The sequence below is a fragment of the Gallinula chloropus genome (genome assembly GCF_964237585.1).
Source record: "Gallinula chloropus genome assembly, chromosome: 3".
Taxonomy (NCBI): Eukaryota; Metazoa; Chordata; class Aves; order Gruiformes; family Rallidae; genus Gallinula; species Gallinula chloropus.
In genome coordinates this window covers 71,555,757-71,577,273 of record NC_140087.1, presented here as the reverse complement: position 1 = coordinate 71,577,273, position 21,517 = coordinate 71,555,757, and the positions used below count along the sequence as shown (strand labels likewise).

Sequence of the window (21,517 nt, the reverse complement as noted above, 5' to 3'; positions counted from 1 at the left end):
AGCTAGGGGAGGAGCAGATGCCTGAAAAATGTTTCACTTGGCCAGATCGAGTTGACATTTTAAAATGAAGGTGCCAGATGTGTTGAGGAGGTTGTGAAAGAAAGGAGTAATCTCCCACTCCTCCCTCTTTTCTTCCTCCAAAATGAATTTCAGTTTTTTGGTGAGAAACAAGAGTATCTCCCAGATCTTCACAGTGTCTGCTCTGACCTCTCAGAGTGTCCTGGCTGGACTGTGAATGCTTGATTCAGATTTAAGTGACCGCATCCAAGTCACGTGGCTTCTTCAGCTTCCCCTTCTGCCTTGGATGTGTTTCCTGAGACACACAGGCTTTTTCTCACATGGTACTTGAGTAAAATACTGCAGATGAGAGGGGGTGTTCTTGTAGATATTACTGCTTTACAGTGTATTCATTAGAGGTCTGGTTTTGCTTACAGACAGGTGATTGAGAATCAAAAGGTGACTGAATTGCCTTTATTTACTCCCCTTGCTTTGTTTGCGTGACTTAAGAAAGGCTAAAAGGAATTTTCCTACCACCTGTCTTTAAACCTTCATGAAATCCTGGTTTAAGGCTGTTTTGCAGCATCCACAGCAGTGTACCCCTCCTCTCTGGTGTCTAGGGAGAAGAGCTGTTTTTTTTCTCTCTGCATTGTGCTGCTGTGACTCATCTGAGGTCACAGGTCTTTCCCTTTCTCCACAAACTTATTTTCCATGGACAAAAGGAAGAACTGCTTATGAAATTCTTTTGGTTAATAAACAGTGTGTTGCTCCTGGTTAGTGGCTTATGTAAAGCCAAGGCTCCAGGTTACTTGAGAAACTTCTACCTGGTGATGCTTGTGGGAGCGTTGGGTAAGAGCTGAGCTCTCAGCTTTCTAGCAGGCAGCCAGCATTTGAGGTGAAGCTTTGTTTGGACTGTGCAAAACAAACACTATGCACTGAGAAACCTCCTTTGTGAAAGTCAAGGCCTGTTAATGAGAGGAAAAATAAAGGTGCAACTGGGAAAGCTGTGGCAAGGAAGAGTAATAAATCGCTTCAGCATTTTGCTGTTTCTCTGACCAAAAAAGTCACAGTGACTTTAACTGAATGGATTGTCATGCCTGGGGTGACAGCAGGCTAAATCAGCTGTTAGAAGGAGGTGGCATTGCACAGTGTGCTGTAGCCTCCCTTCTGAAACTCTCCTCTTCAGATGTCCAGCTGTTTGCACTGTGGTGTTCACTGTTTGTTTTTCCTTCTGCTTTGCTTGTCCCTTCAACCTTTAAGTAGTGCTTGGCTGTGCCTCTCCTGAGTGCTCCTTGGGAAACGTAATAATGATCACGTTCATGAACAACTCGGACAGCGAAGAGGAGCCCTGCAATGAGAGAACATCCCTGATGTCTGCAGAGAGCCCTCCAGTACCCTCCTACCAGGATGGCCCGCAAGCCTCAGAAGCCGGGGAAGCGCAGGCACATAGGGTAGGTATCCATCCTTCCCAGGGAGTGAAGAAATGGGGTGTGATCTGTCCCTCCCAGCAGACCGACTTCTAGGACTGGTTTTGCTGTTTGTCTGGTGTTGCTCTCAGCCAGCAGCTGTTTTGATTTCCACTGCTATGACTTCCTTTTTATTTCCATGTATACTCTGCCCTTTTCCTTCCTGTTGAAGATACAGGCTTTTAATCAGGACTTGATGCACATGTGACTTGAAGGCTCAAAAGGATATCCTGCTTGTTTTGCTAGAAACCCATTGTCTGCTGTAGTTAAATGCAGCAAACATCAGAACAGAATCCAGTCCTGCTGCCAGCAAAGCAGTGGGGTGAAGCAAGCACCACATTGCTGTGAGAAGAGGAACTGATCAAGCTTATGCCATCTCAGATGACATTTCTTCTCAGCTCTGTGTTCCTTGCCTTTAATGTGCATGTGTCCATCTGTATATCTGCACATAAGAGGCCCTTATGTATTAATGATTTCGGTTTAGACACTCCTTTGCAGCCTGTTTGTAATGGAATTTCTAATTGTATTGCTCAGTTGGTACCTCCCTGATAGGAACAAGTTAAAATATCTTGGAATGAAGTGTTGAACAGAAAGAAAAGAAGTGTCTTACTTGCTAATGTTTCTTTTCAGAAGAGGCGAGGGGGTAGCAGCCGTAGCCCTAACAATGTCACTGATGGGGATATGTCTGACTCGGGCGTTCCGGTGAGAGAAAGCGCCTTGGAAAACGAAGAGGAGGAACTGACTCTGAAATATGGAGCAAAGCATGTAATCATGCTCTTTGTGCCTGTCACCCTTTGTATGATTGTTGTCGTCGCCACCATAAAGTCAGTGCGCTTCTATACGGAGAAAAACGGGCAGCTGTAAGTGGGGTCTTCAAAACAGCCTCTGAGCACACGGGATCCTTAGCGTTACACACACGTTCCACGCACACGTGTCTGTGTACACAGAGTGCTTCCTTGGCAGGTTGGGAGAACCTTTTGCAGCTAAAGGTAGCTGAGTAAATAAATATACAAAGATCTTAAAAGTATGCTACGTTCACCTCTAAGCTTTTCCATACCTGTATTATACTCATTCGTTAGTGCCATCGTTAGGGCACGCTGAGCGAAGCCTTTGAGCAGCATAATAATGACGTTGCTTCATGCTGCAGGCTGATCTCTGAGTCCCTTCACCCGGTAGCTGGCAGCAATCAGGGAATTGCATGTTCATTTGGATGAGTGTCTCATTTCCTGATGGTATTTCTGGTTCCAAAGGACTCATGGTGTGGAGTAATTCCATCCAGCTCTTGCTGACTGTGCCTGACAGTACTCCTGGGGCTCTAAATGTGCTTCGTCTGGCGGGTGGAGAAATGGGAGCTCTGGTCCCTTGAACCGAGCCATGGAAAACAAAATGGGGTGGTGGTGGTATTGGTAAGGGATAAAAGAGTCCAAGACTCTCCTACCAAGTGTGGAAAGAAAGGGTCCCTCCCTTTCAGGACAGCACCTGGGACATATAATTATGGAGAGGGTCCAGAGCACGCAATAAAAATCTGCGGCCTGTAGAGAATTTACTGAAGTTAGGCACTGATTCTCCAGGTCTTTTTGTTTAGAGCTCTGCCAGCCATGTCTTCTCTCTAGGAATGTGTGTTTGATAAGAGTCCACTGATCTTTAGTTGGTATTTAACTGGAGGCCCAGCCCCTTCAGAGGCTGCATCTCATGTTAGCTGTCCTTGGCAGTCATAGCTCCCTTTCTTTCTCACACACAGAGAGATCTAGTTTTATCTTGGGTCAATCAGTAGAGAATATATGTATTTTATACGGTTTTTGCTTTATCCTGCAGGATCTACACCCCTTTCACTGAGGATACCCCATCTGTAGGCCAGCGTCTCTTGAACTCTGTGTTGAACACCATCATAATGATCAGCGTCATCGTTGTAATGACTGTGTTTCTAGTTCTGCTCTATAAATATCGCTGCTACAAGGTAAAGTGGTTATGCCAGGGCCCCTTCCACCTATGTGCTCTGAACTTGAGTTCAGGTGGGGTTTGCTTGTCAGTGTGAACTACAGGCATTGCAATGGCAAGTCCACATCTCAGCCCAGGCAATAACCATACTGCACAGAAGCCTGTGCTGGCTGTGATAGAGCTGTGCCCCCAAACATGCTTTGCTATTTTGTCACTAATGGTAGACTCTTAAAAAGAAGGCCGCCTACTTTGTGTTAGTCAGGTCTGAGTCTTCTCCATCTGCTCAGAAAGTTCTGTGGTTTGTACTCAGGGATGAAGTTGTACCATGTGCTGCAAATGCCTTCTCTCAAGAAGTTTCAGACAAGGTTTGTGGGAACTGATATTTCTGCCTATGGATGTTCTGGTCCAAGGGGACAAAACTTGGAGAGAAAGGCATATTCAGGTTTTGTGGTGCCCAGGGAGCTGTTCTATGTGGTACCATAGAGCTCGGCATTTAAGCACTGGCCATTACTGCTTTTTAAACTTGGCCCTAAGATAGATTTACTGTACAGCCCTGGGCAAACCCCTCCTCCTCCCACCATGCAGAGAGAATGTGCTTACCTGCTGAAGCTCAGAACAGGTACGGATACCCACGGAAATGGATAGCAAAGAGACTGAAAACAAACAACCCGACCAACAAAAATCAATTCCAAGGGATAGACTATAAAATTAAGAGTTTGGGTGAACTGGCTGTCCCTCCTCTCTCACCAGCCGTGGAGAAGGGTAGGGTCTTTGGAAACTCAAGGAGCAGTGCAGAAGGAGACTGCTGGGCAATAGAAAGCTCTGTCAGTAGTGTGTGTAGCACTGTGAGCTGTGTGAGGGGTAACACCCCCTTTAATCACTGTCTCCTCTTGCCCTTGATAGTTCATCCATGGCTGGCTGATCCTGTCCTCTTTGATGCTGCTCTTCCTCTTCACCTACATATATCTCGGGTAAGTGGGAATGGGGAGGTAACCTGCTGCTCTGCAGAAAGTCCCCAGTTTGAGCTAGGAAAGGAATGCCTCCCCTTCTCTAAATGGAGGTTTAAAAATCATTAGCATGAGAGCTTTCTCTTTTTTTTTTTTTAATGGAAAACAAGGTCTTTAATAGCCAGTACCTGATTTTACAGTGCTTGTTCTGTGAAAATCACTGAAAAGTGATCCCAGGAACATGAAACAAACAGGCAGAACCTTGTGGTACAGAGGCCCTGAACAGCACATTGAGAAGCAGGTGGAAGGGAAATTCCTGCACTGGGTTGGTTCTCTGATTTGCCTTGTCTTTTTCTCAGACTATACCACTTGAAGCTCATTCTCTTAGCTCTCAGCTCAGGTGGAACCAAGCTTCTAACTCACTGGTGACACTTTAAAAACTTTTCTAATTAACAGTGAGCATGGCTTACTTGGTGGGGTGACTCTTTGTCACTTACTGTCTGCAGGAAAGTAGTCATGTAGCCACACACCTGTGCTTGGTTAAGACTTGAAATCCTGCCTGTTCAAACCTTGGAATTGCTGTTGACCTCAGGATTAAGGCAGTGCAGTGCTTCTCTTGCTTCCCTGCGCACACAGCGTGTCCATCTCCTGCAGAGGAAGAGAGAGCAATGAGCAGCAGCTGGCCCAAGGCAGGTTCCTCTTTCAGGATGAGAGCTGCTGCTAATCCTACTTCCTCCTGGTGTAGCAGGAGGCTTGTTTGTTTAACTACAGCTAGTGGGATGCTTTGAGTGTCAGTTGCCTTAATTGCTCAGTGAAATATTCTTCTTGTATTCCAGTGAAGTATTGAAGACTTACAATGTGGCCATGGATTACCCCACTCTGTTCTTAGTCATCTGGAATTTTGGAGCTGTTGGAATGATTTGCATACACTGGAAAGGACCTTTGCAGCTCCAACAAGCCTATCTCATTATGATCAGTGCCCTAATGGCACTGGTTTTCATTAAATATCTACCTGAGTGGTCAGCATGGGTGATTCTAGGTGCAATCTCCATCTATGGTGAGTCTGGGTCGTGACTCTCAAGGTGTGGCTTGTGGAGACATTACTTTGAGACAATCTCAGGACTCTGTATGTCATTCAGAAAACACCTTTATAGTGCTGACAGCATTAGAAAGAGAGAGATGGGTAATTAGGTTGACTCCTTGGCTGGTGTCTTGCCAATGTTCGTGTAGATACTGTTCTACTATGCTTTTCAAAGTGGAACACCAAGCCAAGGAAGTACCAAACTGCATCTGACTGCAGGGTGGGGGGGGCGTTGGTTCTCTATCAGTAGCAGCCTAATAGTCTTGCATGTTTTGTTTATGGGTACCAAGAGATAGTGGATTTTGGTATGAGAAAAGCTTCAAAAGAACCTGAAGAACAAGAGGTAGCCAGAAGCTCTGATGGGGGGAGAGGGTATGGGGAACTGGATCAAAGGCCTTCATTCACATGCAGTGTATGTAGCGATGGAACGTGAACAAAGGATGCCCCCCAGTCTTCCTCTAAATTTAACACCTTGATGTAATTAATGCTGTCATCCACATTCAAAGGAATAATGTGGTATTCTCAAGAGCCTTTTTATAGGATTAGCACAATGAAAACTCATTATTATTACAATAAGCTGTGGGGATGGTTTTTGGTGTGAATAGTGCTTTCAGGGGTGGGAACAGCTAGAGTTATGCAAAGTGGCAGGAACTGCCATTCAGGAAGTCATCCAGGTAATATTGATAGATGTAATGTTGAGGGAAGAATCGCTTTTTCAATATAAAGAATATGAAATATGCATGATAGCTTGAGATGAGATTGTCTGGCCCTTTTCTCTTTGCAGATCTGATGGCTGTTCTCTGTCCCAAGGGGCCACTGAGAATGCTGGTAGAAACTGCACAGGAAAGAAATGAGCCCATTTTTCCTGCATTAATATATTCATGTGAGTAACATTATAATATTAATGGCTTTATCCAGATTAAACTCACAACCTATTTCTGTGTCAAACAAAAGAGCACTGTTTTAGTTACTTCCTTACCCTAAGATTGCTGTGCACTTACATTCTGGAACGGACTGTAGAAGGCCATGTTTATCGGTTTACAGTGGTGCTAACTCTTAATTAGCCAAAGGGAGCTCACATTTGTCTTGTGAAGCTGATATGTTCAAAAGTAGACTTACCCTTTCATGAACACAGCACAGAAGATGCCCCTTTGTTCTGCCTACAGAAACCTGTGTTAGATGGACAGTAGTGTTAGCTCACTCAATACACTTACTCCTTGTGCACAGGCTTTGCAGGCATGCTTTAAACATGTGAGGAGGTTCCATTCTTCCCGTAGCCCTGTCTTGCTCTGTGCACTCTACAGATGACAGTGCTTAGAATGTACTTGCTTTCTTGCTCATTGTGTGGCCCCTTTAAGGGGAAGTACTGCTCCACACAAAATCAATTGCTTCTTCCCTGGCTTTCTCAGACTGTTTAACTATGATGGTGTCTGGTGCCATTAGCCACAAAATTATCTTTGTGCTTAATCGTAAGATACTTGGAAGGCAGGCAACTCAACACTCACTGGACCTGGGCTTAAGTGCTTCATGGACCTCAGCAGCTCCCTCATTGCATCACTTGTAAGATGAATGGGGATTTCCCAATGTTGGGTGCTAAGTTGAAGATACCTAGACTGATAGATTTCCCCATACCTCCCCACCCCAAGCACTGAATGTTATATAAATGCTTTTACATGTACCAAGCAGAGTTTCAGTTGGCTTCAGCTGACCTCCCTTCTACTGCTGGAGACTGTTATATTGACCTGAGGCAATCTAGGTGAAGTCTCTCATATTTTAATTAAACAAGTTTCTCTAAAGGAGAATGGAATTCAACAGGTAGTAAATACTGTACAAAAAGTAGTTGTGCATCAGTGTCTCTGTTGTAAGGCCACATTTGGTGGCTTCTGCTAGATACAAAAACATCACCTTGGCTGAGCTTGTAGTGGAAAAACAGGCACTGTGTTTGCCTTGGCTTACTTTGTTTAGTTAGCTTCTATAAAAACAGGAAGACTGATGCATGCTTAAACAAACAGCTGATTTGAGTTCCCTTCCACTGATTTCAGAATGGTTTGTATTCCTCTTTAATTTAGGGATCTATCTCAAGGATAAACCTCCTAGCAACCTTCAGTTGTTCTTGGAACCCAAACAGAAATAGCCAGTGTTTTCACAGGAAAGAACCAAAACAAATAGGCAGAGAAAGCTGGCACTCTGGCAACTCCTGCACATTCCTTGCTTATTGCTTTACCTTTAGCAGAACACAAGGAGCAAGATGTGTAAGTTAACCTCTGGTTACCTTTTGTGCTACCATTGTTTCCTGGGCAGTTTATTTCTTTAAAGAGCCAGAAACCAGGATGAAAACAGGGGAGATGACCCTAGTTCAGGGCCGCCTTTAGCCTACAGAGAAGACTATAGTGACTCTTACCTATTTGTTCTCTGGGACCTTCTTAAAAACTAGGTGGATGCACTGCCTTAGCTTTTTTCCCTGCTTTGCCATCAAAGTGCCCAGGGAAAGCATCTAAGAACAAATGTTTTAAAAGAACAAATGTTTGAGCTGTAGTGACTGATGTTTTTACACAACTGATTTGCTTGCTTTCTTTTAGCTGCTATGATATGGACAGTTGGAATGGCAAAGCCAGACACAGCAGCAAGAGGACCAAGTCAGCAGATGTGGGATGCAGGTTTGCTTGCATGTCACTCTTCTATACAGGGCACTGTCTCGTGGGAATAATGTGTATGTTTGAGACTGTGTGTTAAATGTTACCCCCTGAGTCCTGATGGTTGCGTTATCTTTTTAATGCAACATTAGTTGCAGAACTTCTTGATGCTCTGAAACCACCTGTGAGGACTGGCAGCAAAGATGACCAGACAGTATAGGGAAGCTCCAGTACTTGGGCTGCCTTTATTTAACAAATAAAGAAATCCCACCCAAACAGAAGTGAGATGTACTGAAGTCAAAGCTGAAAGTGGGCTAGTGGGGGGGTTTACTTTTCTACTAGCTGGGGATGGTAAATTACAACATACGCTCATAAATATAATGTTGATGAGCTGGTGAGCTCAAGTGTATTGTGTTCAGGCCACTGTGGTGGAGCAGACATGCTTCTACATTGCTCTAAGTCAATATGGCTCCCCCTGCCAAAAAACCAAATGCCTCTGCATCTACCCTTGGGTAAACACTTGGACAGTTACAACAGTAGGTGATGTGTTCCAAGTTTATGTTCTACCTGGTCCTGTGGTCATGTTTGTGCCTTTGCCTTTACCTCCTGAAAAGCAAGTTAAACTGTCGGTTTGGAGGTGACTGAGTAAAATCTGACTCGTGTAGGCAGGATTCCCATCTGGTCCTGTTGCGTTTCACAGATGACAGCACCTTTTCATGTCCAAGCAATAACGTGTGCTAAGGGTTAATAGCTGAGCATGCTGCTTATTTCAGGATAAAGCAGCTGACGTCCTAACAAACCACAGAGACACAGTCCTGCTTTGAAACTGGGCACAGCGCAGGAGCAAGCCACATGCTGAGGCATACAGAATGCACTGTGGAAGCTCTGCGTGTCCCAGATCACGGACTGATTGTGTCTGTAGCAGCAGTGTCCCATCAGACTGATGTGGACTGGAAAGTTTGTATGAGCACTTCTGGAAAAATAGGAACTGTCAGATTGCCTGCTTTATCACAGACTGGCTGCTTCCAAAAGCACTACTGAGGGCTCTGTTAGATGTCTTTAACTGGAGGAAAAAAAAATAAAATTGAAGCTGTGAACAAAGTGTGTCCACTTAACTACATGTGAACACCCAGCCCCAACACCAGCGTGATTCAGGGCATAACTTTACCATTTATGAGCAGCCCTCTTACACATCCATTTTTGTCATACTGCCAGTTAAGGAATACCTGAGCACCTCCACCCCAAAAATATGGGATCCTATACTTTGTGGGCTCCCAAACAATGTGGGAGTATGTATTAAGCTTACTTGGTTTTACTTGTCATTCTAGCCTGGCAGAGCACTGCTTAGTTCTGCGTATGTACTCACTTGTTAAAGCCACTGAACTCCTGAGTAGCTGCCAGAGAAGCTGTGAACATGTACTCTTCCCACTGTCTCAAGTTATAACAAATGTGCTTTCCTCTAAGTCTTTAATTGTCTCTGCTTGAACTGGTTCTGATGATCACACCTCCAAGAAACAAAGGGCTTACCCATTCCAGAGAAGCTGGAGTGTGGATTTTGTGCATTAAAACAAGTTCTAACTAGCTCTTGTGGTTTTTGTTTGTTTTTGTCTTGTTTGTTTTGGGTTGTTTTTTTGTCTGCTCTCATTTGTCTGTTATTTGTCAAACCAAGCTGAGGATGGGAGAGAGGACCACAGGAGCCCTTCACATGCAGACTCTCAGATGTCGGAGACAAGGAGTCCTGTTCCAACCCGCCCCATCGCTTCTTTTGAGGAGCTCGAGGAGGAGGAAAGTAAGAGAAACTTCATACTTTGTTTTCAGTGGAGGCAGTGACTATTTTACTCTGTTAGTGTTCTGTTACCCAGTTTGGCCTAAGCATAGTTAATTTGAAGAGCAGCAACTTACTGAGCAACAAAGATGCTGAGCCTGACACTATTCTTGCTGCTGCAATATCTGTTCTGGGATTGTGGTTCCAGTGACATCTCTTGACTCTGTGGACAATTTGGACAGAGACCTTCACCTGCTTCCCAGGGGACAATAATTTGTTCAGGAGGAGGAGTAACACTTGTTTTCTTTTAACGCTTCCTTCAGGAGGTGTGAAGCTGGGCCTTGGAGACTTCATCTTTTACAGCGTGCTTGTTGGGAAAGCAGCTGCCACAGCTAGTGGAGACTGGAATACGACACTGGCCTGCTTTGTAGCCATTCTCATAGTAAGTGAGCAAGCTTTTAAAGACTCCATTACAGCCTGTTCAGTACAGTGTCTAGCTGAGCACTACTACATCTCTGCAGGTAACATGCTGGGTGTTCAAGGGAAACCACCAGTGGATGTCCCAGCCCAGTGCATTGTCTGTAAAGACAGGCTTTAAAGTGCCACTGGGAAAAGCTGAATGATGCAAACTGGAAGGGAGGATTCCTCAGAGCAGAGACAAGTGTGGAGATGGTGGGGGTGAACAGCCACAGGGAAAAGCTACAGGTGAACTGTTACTGAGCTTGCTTCAGTGTTAAATATTGAGGGCTTCTATCAGCCACAAGGGTCATATGATGAACTCCACATTGCTTAGCAAGTGCAGTTAAAAAGACTAACTCCCTTTTGCTAAGAATGGCTAAATAAGAGGATGAAGACCTATCTTCTTCTTGTGTTCATGATGGAAAGAATCAGGAAGGAAGGAAGGAAGGAGACTTTAAAATCCATGGAAATTATTAGTAAAAACAGATGATATTTACACTGTAACTGCTAAAGGGCTTGGTCCTGCCAGGTCTAATGACTGCACACTGTTAAGCTTCCATTTTCCCACTTAGATCCCAAGGGTAATGAAAGACAGTGACTTTTACTTGTAAAGACCATGGATAAAAAGCATGAGAACTAGAAATAAGCTAACTTAAACTGTGCTGAGTGCAGCTTTCCTACCTCATAGGTCAGAGAAATCTATAGGATCACCTAGTTCCATATCCCAGGATCCAGCACAGGACCCCTTCACTGGGGAGCATGTTCTGTCTTGTCTGCCCATGACCCTAAATGCCCCATTCCATTTCTTTTACGGTCCTGTTAAAATTTTTGGAGCCTGGTGTCTCTGGAGTTTTGTTACCTTGAAGGAATTAAAAAGGGCTCAGATGAGAGAAAGAATCCACTTATAAATACACTTAGCCATACTAACCAAAATGTACAAGCACTTTGTTTATACCTGCTCCAGAACACCAGGTCTTGGCCTGCTATCCAGATAAAACCAGAATTCACCTATCATAATAAGCACTTCAGTAGGGGGGAAAAAACCAACAGTGGATATTGTTTGGGTTTTTTCTCTTTTTTTACCCCAATTAGGGGCAAAAAAAAAATAAATTGGGCAGGTGTTAGAAGTACATGCCACTAGGTATTAATCCACAGATAAGGAGTTTCACTGGAGAAGTTAACCAGGATTTAAGTGCTTTTATATGCTGGATCAATACTTTGGGCATAATGGCATAGAATAAAATGTAAAATAATCTGTAATTAAAATAACTTCTCAGGGTCAGCTGTATGCCAACACTGGCTGTTTATAGTACTCTCAGTGGAGAGCTGTGCTCAAAATTGCTGAAGAAAATACCTGGCCAGCTTGTCTGCAAGACAAAGGTGTGGGCAAATGGACCTCATGCCACTGTTGGCCTGCCTGGGCTGTATGGTAGCTTGTTTTTTGTATATTAGGTTATTGATGACAGATGTTTCTGGCTTCTTACTATATCTCCTATTTATTCTCTTCTCCCTGGCAGGGTTTATGCTTAACTCTTCTGTTGCTGGCTGTTTTTAAGAAAGCGCTGCCCGCCCTTCCCATCTCCATCACCTTTGGCTTGGTCTTCTATTTCTCGACAGACAACCTTGTGCGACCGTTCATGGACACCCTGGCCTCCCACCAGCTGTATATTTAGAAGAACCAGGAGTTATATGAGCTTCTTTTTAAAGCTTTGCTGTGAAGTATGGTGCACTGTTTGGAATAAGTCATAAAGTTTTACACGTAGTGCCATATATTTGTAAGGAAAACACTAACTCTGTGATGATGTGTACTAAAAATCTAATAGTTACATGTTGAACTGAAATTTTTCACAGGACTTTTGGACTCCAGTGGAAAACCTGGCTCATTGCTCGTGTTGGAGCGTGGGTTTTATGTTACCAGATGTGCACGCTGGCTGTTGTGAGCGCAGAAACCTCTGTGTAGCATGGGACACTGGGCAGGTGAAGGGTCTGATCTGCACTTCCAGAAGCTGAGGTGTTATAGCTCTGGAATTGCAGCCAGGTTTAACTGTACTCTAGAGTTGCTGACACTTCCTGCTCTTCAGAAGTGGTGTGCAAGTATGGGGTGCAAGTAAGTCATACTTGGAATCACAAAAGTGGTGTGGTAGGTGTGTGCACAATAGAACAGTGGTGTGAGAGAGAAGTGAGGCTGAACTTCATGAGCGGGCCTCTGCGTGCACACCGTCTGTGGAGACTGCCACAAAGGCTATTTATTCCGATCCTAGCGAGGCACAGTGGCTGATCTCGACAGGATGTCAGTGGGGGGACGTTTAAGTATTCAAGTTTCTGGTTCCCGGCGCATCCTCTAGTGTAGGTAACAGCTGAAGGCAGGGCTGCCCGTTCCAGTGCATCAGACCAGTACAACTTCCTGTCTCCTCCCAGCATTTTATCCTTTTGGGAACCTTTTTCTGGGTCCATATGACAATCCTCAAATTGCTATAAGGTAGAAATCACCGCACAGTTCCAGTAAATTGGTTGACCTGTAACTTTTTGGGTGTATTTCTGATCTTATTTCTGTGCGCTGTTGTAATCATTACAGAGGAGGATTTACCTTCCTGGGATGAAGAGGTCCTCTTATAGTGATTGAAACTTGGTTTACTTAGTTTTTGGTACTGTTTAAAAATTACTTTTTTATTACAGATTTTAAAATAGCGAATTAATGTCAAAAGAACTCTTTTGGAAATACCCTGTTACAGTTTGTATTAAAATATAGGGTGTGCAAACTTTAATCTGTTGTTACTTTAGTCTACATCAGGCATGATTAATGCAAGGAGCATTGGCATACTCTCAGGTGAATGCATTAAAAAAAAAATCACAGTGCTTGTTTCCAATAAAAAATACAGGTCTGACTGAACCTTGCTGTTTCCCCCACCTTTAAAAATAAATCTATTTCTACTCTGAGAGTCAGGTTTTTAGAAATAGCTTCAGCTCTGTGATTTTTTTTTTTAATATTACTTGAATGTCTGTTAAGCAAACAGGCTCTTGTTTTGACAGGTGATCAGTGTTTCACAATGTAACATTATGCAAGGTTTCGAGTAATGCAGTGTCACTGAGAGATGCTGAACTTAATCTCTGAAAATACTTTTTAGATAAGGCTTTGAACTACGTATTTTTAAGGTAGTGCTTTTTCCAATAGGCTTGTTCCAGCTACTCTACTTTGCTATTTATCAAGGATGTCACACAGGTGATGCAAACAAATTTTTAAAAAGCGTGAAAGGGTTTTTACAAGTTGTGTGTGTCTTGGTTTGGACAAGTAATTCTTGCTCTCTGTTTGGTTTTCTGTCCTCATGTCTTACATTTGCAATGTTTGGACTTAGCAGCAGGCAGTTAATTATTACTAAAAGGTATTTCCTTTGGAAACACAAATCACTAGAGCTCTGTCTGCTGATTTTTAAGGCTTATGTGAGAATTGGGTTTCCTTTTTGGCTGTTGTCTTGGGGTTTTTTTGTTCTCTGTTTTAAACTGAAGCAGTGACAGGGCCAGATTAGAATACAATCACTGGCGTACACAATTTTACTTTTTGCATTGCATGGCATAGAGAGGATGTGAAATATTTGTATTTACTAGAAGAAAAATTCTGGATTAACAGGGTTGTAGCATTGTTAGACACAATTTAGTTCTGTGATAACAGAATTAGTATTTGAAGGAAAGGGGGTGGAGGGGAAATGTTGTACCTTCAAATATTGAAAGATCACTGCTGGAGCTGGTGGTTTTCTGCAGACTTGTGCTTGCCTAAGATTGGCCTTCCACTGAGCAATTCTGTGTAACTCATTAAACAAGTAATTTAAAAGGTAACTGAGCAATGGATTCTGTCAGTGCAACAAAATGTACTGTCCTGTTGAATTCTAGGAGTATATCCTGTATCTACTGGAGTTGTTTTAATTGTGTAGAAGTTAATTTGTATTTACTACAAATGTATATATTCACTGTGTGTATGTACACACACATACACCCGACTTTTAAAACTATAGTGAGTGATTTTTTTTTTTTAATCTTACTGAACATTTTCACCTGCACATAAAGTTAAGTTCTGTTTGTAATGTTAAGACTGTGCTGCATGTGAAAATGGAGAGGGCAGGATTTCCCCCATAGCTGGTTAACACATGAGATACTGAGTCAGTGACCTGGCAACCTGAATGAGCAAAGCATTTGTCTGTCTACTATTTTCACTCACTGCTGTCAACTTGCTGAACTGCTGTCTCTTACCCTGAAGAAGTCCCAATACTCCCACTCATGCATCCCTGAAAAAGCACAGCTGCCAGGTAGGCAGGGGTGACACCTGTCTTGATGCAGGTGTCACTCAACAGCCTGAAGTCCTGTGGGAGGTGCCATGTGTTGGTATTTTCCTACATGATCCCTGTAACACCCACACCTCCTCTCCTCTCTGAGTCTCAAATGTGGCCTGGGCATATCTCTTAATAGAAAAGATTGCTGGCCACAAGCAAAGATGTATTGGTGAGCCTGCCTAATGTAAATCCTAGCTTTTAATGGGTGGGAGATAGGTGGCCTCCTTGCAGAACTTAGTGCCTTTCTCAGAAGCTTGAGCAATTCAACCAGTTTGGCATGGTCACCTTCAGGCCACGCCGTTGCTGCCTGTGCTTACTGCTGTATTTCCTCTCACCGCTTCATTGTTGCTTTTGGTTTCAGTTGCTTTGGGGTGGTTTTGTTTCAAGTGCCGCAGACTGGAGAGGCATTCTGCCCACAGTGAGTGCACAAGAAGCAGCACAGTCATGAAGAGAAAGTACAAGGGACAGGACATTCTTTGCAAGAACCATGGAGCGTTTCTGCAGCAGCTCTCACTGGATGCTCAAGGTCTTGTTTGTAAAGTCTTAACTTCAGGCTCTGAAGGGAAGTCCCACAGAACAGAGCCAGTCTGTGTTCTAAAGGTTGTCTCCTCCTGGCTCACAGAGAGAAAAGGACACACTTGCAATAGGAGGTGTCTCTGCATGAGCTTTATAAACATTGCTGAAGCTGTGCCCATGTGGGTTAGCAGATACAGTTGGGTCACAATTCAGGGCAAGGAGTAGAGCTCTGCTCTCCCATGTTGCCTTTGCACCAGTTGCTAGTGAAGTCTCATCCATGGACAATTGGTTGAAGTTAGATGGACCTTCTCTCTTTGAGTAAGTGCACTTGGTGACAGAGCTCCAGTGAAGAACAGCTCCTAAGGCCCACTGTCCTTGCAAAACAAAGTGTTTGGAGGTCTCCCTACTAGTCCCAAAACAGTAAGTTCCTATGCTGTGTTCTTGCCTAGGGCTTTCCAGTTAATCACGGCCTGTTTGCATTTGTCTTCCTTGTAACTCAAATTACATTTTAGTTTAAATTATTTACCTTATCTCCCTGTTTTGGCATTAGAGAAGCTCCATGGCAGCCACAGGAGGGCACTAGGTCTATATGGATAGGTACCACACACTTTAAAGAACTTGTTTTACAGCAGGGCTGAAGGCAGGGAGAAAGCAGGTACCCTGCACTCTAGCGTGGCTGCAGTTTTGGCACAGGGCAAGTGAGGCTCTAAGTGGGAGCGAGCTCACACCGTACCAGAATCCATTTGAAAACGGGGTTCAGTGTGATCCTTGTGTTCAGCACTGCTGCTCTGCCTGAGCTGCTGCTGTGACACTGCACGCTGTACTTTTAGTCCTACAAACCCCAAGCTCTGAGTCAGGCTAAGTAAGATTTTCTTCTGAATACCTTCAAGAAGCAAAAATGACTGCTTTGTCATTCCTCCTTTCACTTGCAGCCTCCTGTTCTGTCCCAGACAGTCTTGCTGAAGTGGGGGGCCATGGGAAGCAGCTTGCTGTCATTCTGTCTCTGCACTGGGGTATCTTAAATCTAGCTAGATGGTGTTATCTGTGCCCTCAGGAGGACCAGGGGCTATCTAGTGTTCTTGGACTCAGTTGTTTTATAAGAAATGATCCTGGACAAATGTGGCATTGTTGCCAGAACTTCTCTTACCGCACCATTCATGGCCTCTCTAACACACTGCTGCATCCCTCCTTGAATGTATCTTTTCTTCCCTGCCCCCAGTAAGGTAGCACTGTGAGTTGTTCCCGTTCTGCGAGTGGGAAACGGAGAAGGGGAAGAGGCAACTGCTGGGCTGAAGCCTGGTTACATGAGAAATATCTGCACACATCAAATCAGGGTATCAAACATGATCACACAAGTCATTGTTTCCTTTACCCCGCCCAGCTGCAGGTTTGCTATCCACCCCTCTTTTCCTTCTCTAAATTCAGGATTCTTGGCCCTGAGCATGCAAGGAGGTAAGTGAAGATCAACTGTTACCTTCTCCTTCGTGTGACACGTTTGCTTGAAAGGTGCCCAAGAGCACAACTTTGGAGGTGTCAGTGCTCAGCACTATTTATGGCTCAGTATTAAAAAGATATAAATAAGTAGAGGCTTTGAAGTGGAACTAGCTAAGGTCCTTGATACAGAAACCTGAGACAGGTACAGGGCCAAGTGGTTGGAATGGAAGTTTTCCAGAACTGGGAGCTGTTTTGCGTCCTAGCAAACACAGCCTGAACTAGGTGATGGCTCCCAAGGCCAAGTTGGGATTAGGTCTGTGCAGAAATAAAAGGTGTGAAGCCTGGCACTCTGCTCTGCAAGGCCTGAAGGATCAGAAGGGGGCAGAGTAGGAAAAGCATTAGGGCTGTTTTCTCTTACATCACTGGTTTCTACAGTTTCTGGAAGACCTCACTCACCCCGGTATGAAACGTGAGCAGCTTCATAGCTGACCAGCCATGCTTTCTTCAATCTTTACAAAGCTAAATATAAGTAATTACAATTTTCCTTGAGTTGGTAAAGCTGCCACCTATTTATGAAATAACGTCTCTTCCTTCAAAACGGGTGTAAGGAAAGCAAGATCTCTGGAGCCAAAGGTAGGAATTCAGGATTATTTTTAAAGCTCCCTATCCACAGCTTTGATCAACCAAGAGTCAGTAGCAATAAAGCACTAGTAGTGTTAACAATTACTCCAATAGGAACTTATTCCTCCATCATGCTGGACAACATACATGTGCTCTACAAATATGGCCTTTGTAATATTCCAAGAAGTTCAAATTTGAGCTATTTTTGTTCTCCAAATATTGTGCTAATAGTTAGCCTTCCAGCAGCATTACGTGCAGTTTCCATCAGCGGTGAAAATAGTTTGAATTTCTTCTTTAATAAGGAAAAAAGTAACTGACTCCTGCCCCTTTGTGATTTGAGTGGGCAAACTAGGAACTGAAATGGCAAACACTGAATGTACAGGGCAAGTCAGGAGGACGGAGCCAAGCTCTTCTCAGTGATGGCCAGCGTTAGGTCAGTGGGTGCAAGCTGGAGCACAGGAGGTTCCATGTGAATGTAAGGAGAAACTTTTTTCACCGTGAGGGTGATGGAGCACTGGCACAGACTGCCCAGAGAGGCTGTGGGGTCTCCTCTGGAGACATTCAGGAACGACCTGGATGTGTTCCTGCATGATTTGGTCTGGGTGATCCTGCTCTGGCAGGGTGCTGGACTAGATGATCTTTCGAGGTCCTTTCCAACTCCTAATGTTCCATGATTCTGTGATTTCAGACAACTCATCATGCTGCCAATTCAGTCTTTTAAGTTGTGTAGAAAACAAACATGTAACAGAGATCCAGAAAATGCATTTGGCTAGAGAGGCTGTGGCCTGTCAGTCTGGGGAAGAATACAAGATCAGAAAACCCAAACCATGCCTGAGGCATGGCTTAGGTTTACAAAAGATGAGTGGGGTACTGCCCTCTATGGCTGTGCAGCTGTAGCTTTAAAGGCTTAACCAGGATATAAAACAGTATCAAAGATACTTAGCATGTAAAGGGTTCCATCACCTTCCCTGTGTGTGTGTGTGTGTTTTTCAGTACCTTCAGGAATCAGAAGTGCATCTGCAAAGAACAGTGAGAAGAACATTTGTCTTCCAGGAAAGGAACCGTGTTTCCTATGCTTTGAGGGCAGGCCACCAGTTAACTGCACTGATGGGTATCAAAGTCAACAGAGTGGATGGCACAGGATGTAGTTACTGTCTAGTCTTCATCATTAGATACTATGTCTAGTGGGACTGCTGTTGGAAAGGGAAATCTTTGTGCTCCTACCTTGGCTCCTCCAGGATAGAAATCCCAGAAGCACCTGGCAGCTCGTGGGAGAATGAACCTGCACTGCTGGTTCTTGGCACCGCTGTGCCTGAAGGCAAGCTCTTTCCCTGTGCACAGCTACAGAGCGTGTTGAAATTACTCCGCTGTGCACCGTAAAGCACTTCTTTAGGAGTCAGGCTTCAAGAGTGCAAGGGAGCAGAATAATGCCATTAGCTCTATTTTACGGGTAGGAAGTTGAGTAATTTGCTCAGTGTCAGATGAAGGTCTTAACCTAGATCTCGGGACCATCCCTTCATCTGTGATGCCTTCCAGAGGCTTGTACCGCCAGCGTCTCCCCCTCAGCAGCACTTAGATACATGTCAGTTGGATGTTCTGCCACCAATCCATCTTTCTCCCCAGGTATGGAGACACAGATGTGGATACTAGAAGACAGATTACTCAGTCCTTCTCAACTGACCTCAGGAACGGGATCGATAGCCACAGCAAAGCAGAAAAAGGGTCAGCCTGCATCCAAAGGCAGCAGTGATTCTGCTTTCCTCCCACACTGACTGCTAGCAGTAAATTGTCAGGATGATCTGTGAATCACCTTCAGGCAAGTGGATGCAGCTTATGAGCTTGTCAGTTTGCTGCACAGGCACTAAGAAAAAACCTGCAGCTTTCCCTGTCTCGCTCCCACGCCTTACTGGGTGTTGGAACAGCAAGGCAAGGATCCAGGAAGCCAGAACAAGGCCCAACTCACAGGGCAGTGAAAAAAAGCCCACGTTGTCTTGGGGATGATTCCAGGCTGGGGCAAGGTGGCTCACTGCTCTCCAGCGATATGATGCATGGCAAGGCTGTGCCAAAAGCTGGGGACAACAACTGAGTTTGGCAGCACACTTCCCATTAGCCAGCAGAGCAACCTAAAATGACTAGTTTTAATTCTCAGTTCCAGTAAAGTGTTCAGAAATAGCTGTTTCTCTCATAGTCCCTGGCTTCAGCCTGCCTTCCCGTTTAGAGTAATTCTGTGTGAGCTGTTCAAGGCAACTTCTCCTCTGTAAACAGGTCTTTAGAGTGGTTAAAGTCAGGCAAAGGACTGACTTCCGTTTCTCACGTTTACACAGGGGGTTGATGGCTTTGCTAATTACCATTTGTAAAGTGAATCCTGGCTGGAAGCTACACAGAACCAAGCATTTCCAGTGCGCCTGTGCAGGACTGGTTGATGTAATCAATCGGGGGGCAAGAGGAGAGGGCAAAGCACTCCCAAAACTGTGCAATCAAGTGCAATTTACAATGAGCAGAAACAACTGACCCGTCTAGACCAGAGATAAAGAATTACAGACTGAATAATGTTTAACCAAGTCTCAGAGGTTTGAGGAGAAACAGGAATACCCTATTCTTGAGGCACAGAGCTGCTAATCAAACTGCTGCACTCTTTATCTCAGCCAAAATGGCTTGCTCGATACCCATAAAAAGCCCTGTTGTGCAACAGAATGTGAAAGGGCAAGTTTGATGCTGTGAATGTTTTTCTGCAGTAACTGCTAAGGTGGCAGGGGCAAGGTGCCTGTCTTTGCCCTACACTGTCCTACATGCCATCCAAAGACAACACTGATATCACTTTCTTCTATTTAGTGCTTCTATCTGCAGCCTCTCCACCTGGCACTGTCCTTCTCTCAAGACACTCCAACCCCACTGGCTTGTCTCCAACTTTCCAAAGCACCCAGTACCCCTTGGCACCTATGTGGCAAAGTTTGGAGGGAGCTGTGGGTGGCATGAGCCAGTGAAGACTGGTGCATGTACCTGGTGTGCCATACAACTTTTGTGGCAATCCTCTGGTAGCGATGAACATGTTCATAGCTAAGAAGAGAAACTGGGGCAGGCACCTTCTTAAAATGCCTAAAGTGCAGGCTTGCTGCCTTTTCTCTAAATAATTATTCCAAATAATCCCAGCATTGGTGGGCCTCCACCCACCTCTTACTGGAGTTTGGTCCTGTAAAGTCACTGGAGTTGTATAGCACAAATCACAGATGCCCTGCCAAGAGCCACTGAAGTCTGTTCTCCAGAAACACTGCCAGAGACAAGAAACGCTGAGTCTTAGGGTTTGCTACCAACACTGCCCTCCCAGGCTTCTGTTGGTATCTTCCCCACAGACCCACAGAGACGACAGATCACCTCTGTGGTTTGACAGCCTTCACCTTTCCTTCCCCAAAGCGGGCCCTCTCTGAGTGACACAAAATGGGTGAGTGGCATGAGCAGGGTCACGGAGAGGGACCCCATGAAGGCGGCTTTCCCAACAAGTCAAAACCTGGAGTGCAAAGGCAAGGGTTTTGTGTGCTCTTCTCCCTCCTTTTTTTCAGCTAGGGGACAAGGTAGCCCTTCAGCAGGCCTCTCCCCTCCAGCAAACCTGATGGCCGCCCCTGCCCACCTCCTCCCAGCCAGGGATCTTGGGGCCCTCCAGCAGCCCTGCTGGCATTCCTGGCCCTCTCTGGCTGTGTGGAGCAAGGCTGCTCACTGAGCACCCTGGAAGGAAACTGGAGTGGAAATTGTGAATTACCCATCCTGCTCCCTGCACCGTGTCTTCCTCTTGGATAGAAAACATTTGTCTGGAGAAACTGCTGTGCTGCCTCCTTCTGAGAGCAGTAATCATCTCAACAGTAAAGCACTCACTGACTGAAATGGAGCCTTGTCTCCATGGCTTTGCAGTGGGGGGACCAGCGCAAAGAATGCCCAAGTGCTTTGGGATGAAAATATGCAGTTCAGGAATCAGAGCAGTCCTGGGCATTACAAAAATAGCTCTTCACTTGCATCCTATGATGATACTGGACGTGCATCTACCACTGTCTGAGTCAGAGAGATCTCATTTCTTTACAAGGCTGTTGCTCTCATTCTTGGCCATAAAGCCATGTAAATAACATACGGTACAAACAGCGTCACTGGAACCGGCCAAAGTTTTGAAATACCTACAAGTTAACTACTAAAACCAAGCCACCTGTCCAGTGACTTCTGCGTGAGCTGTTCTGGTTGATCATCCCTATATTATTACAATATGTTGATGGCACACCATAAATCTAGGTAGTCAGATAAGACATGGCTCCTGTCCTGAAGAAACTGACCTCTAAAGAAGATGAGTGAACACAA

General features: G+C 44.7%; 1 protein-coding gene across 1 annotated transcript; it reads left to right on the top strand.

Annotated features, from left to right (window-relative positions):
* The first annotated feature begins 1,152 nt into the window (after positions 1 to 1,152).
* On the top strand, positions 1,153 to 14,117 carry PSEN2 (presenilin 2). Its single transcript, XM_084261222.1, has 10 exons — positions 1,153 to 1,448; positions 2,094 to 2,323; positions 3,279 to 3,420; positions 4,305 to 4,372; positions 5,185 to 5,405; positions 6,214 to 6,312; positions 8,009 to 8,086; positions 9,732 to 9,851; positions 10,151 to 10,269; positions 11,804 to 14,117. Exons 1-10 carry the CDS (start codon positions 1,305 to 1,307, stop codon positions 11,957 to 11,959), a joined length of 1,377 nt encoding a protein of 458 aa, XP_084117348.1. The 5' UTR covers positions 1,153 to 1,304; the 3' UTR covers positions 11,960 to 14,117.
* The last annotated feature ends 7,400 nt before the right edge of the window (positions 14,118 to 21,517 follow it).

Coding starts and splice junctions, on each gene's coding strand:
- PSEN2 (XM_084261222.1), top strand. CDS start 1,305: ATGATCACGTTCATGAACAACTCGGACAGCGAAGAGGAGCCCTGCAAT. Junction 1,449..2,093: donor GGGAAGCGCAGGCACATAGG/GTAGGTATCCAT, acceptor GTTTCTTTTCAG/AAGAGGCGAGGGGGTAGCAG. Junction 8,087..9,731: donor TCAGCAGATGTGGGATGCAG/GTTTGCTTGCAT, acceptor TGTCAAACCAAG/CTGAGGATGGGAGAGAGGAC.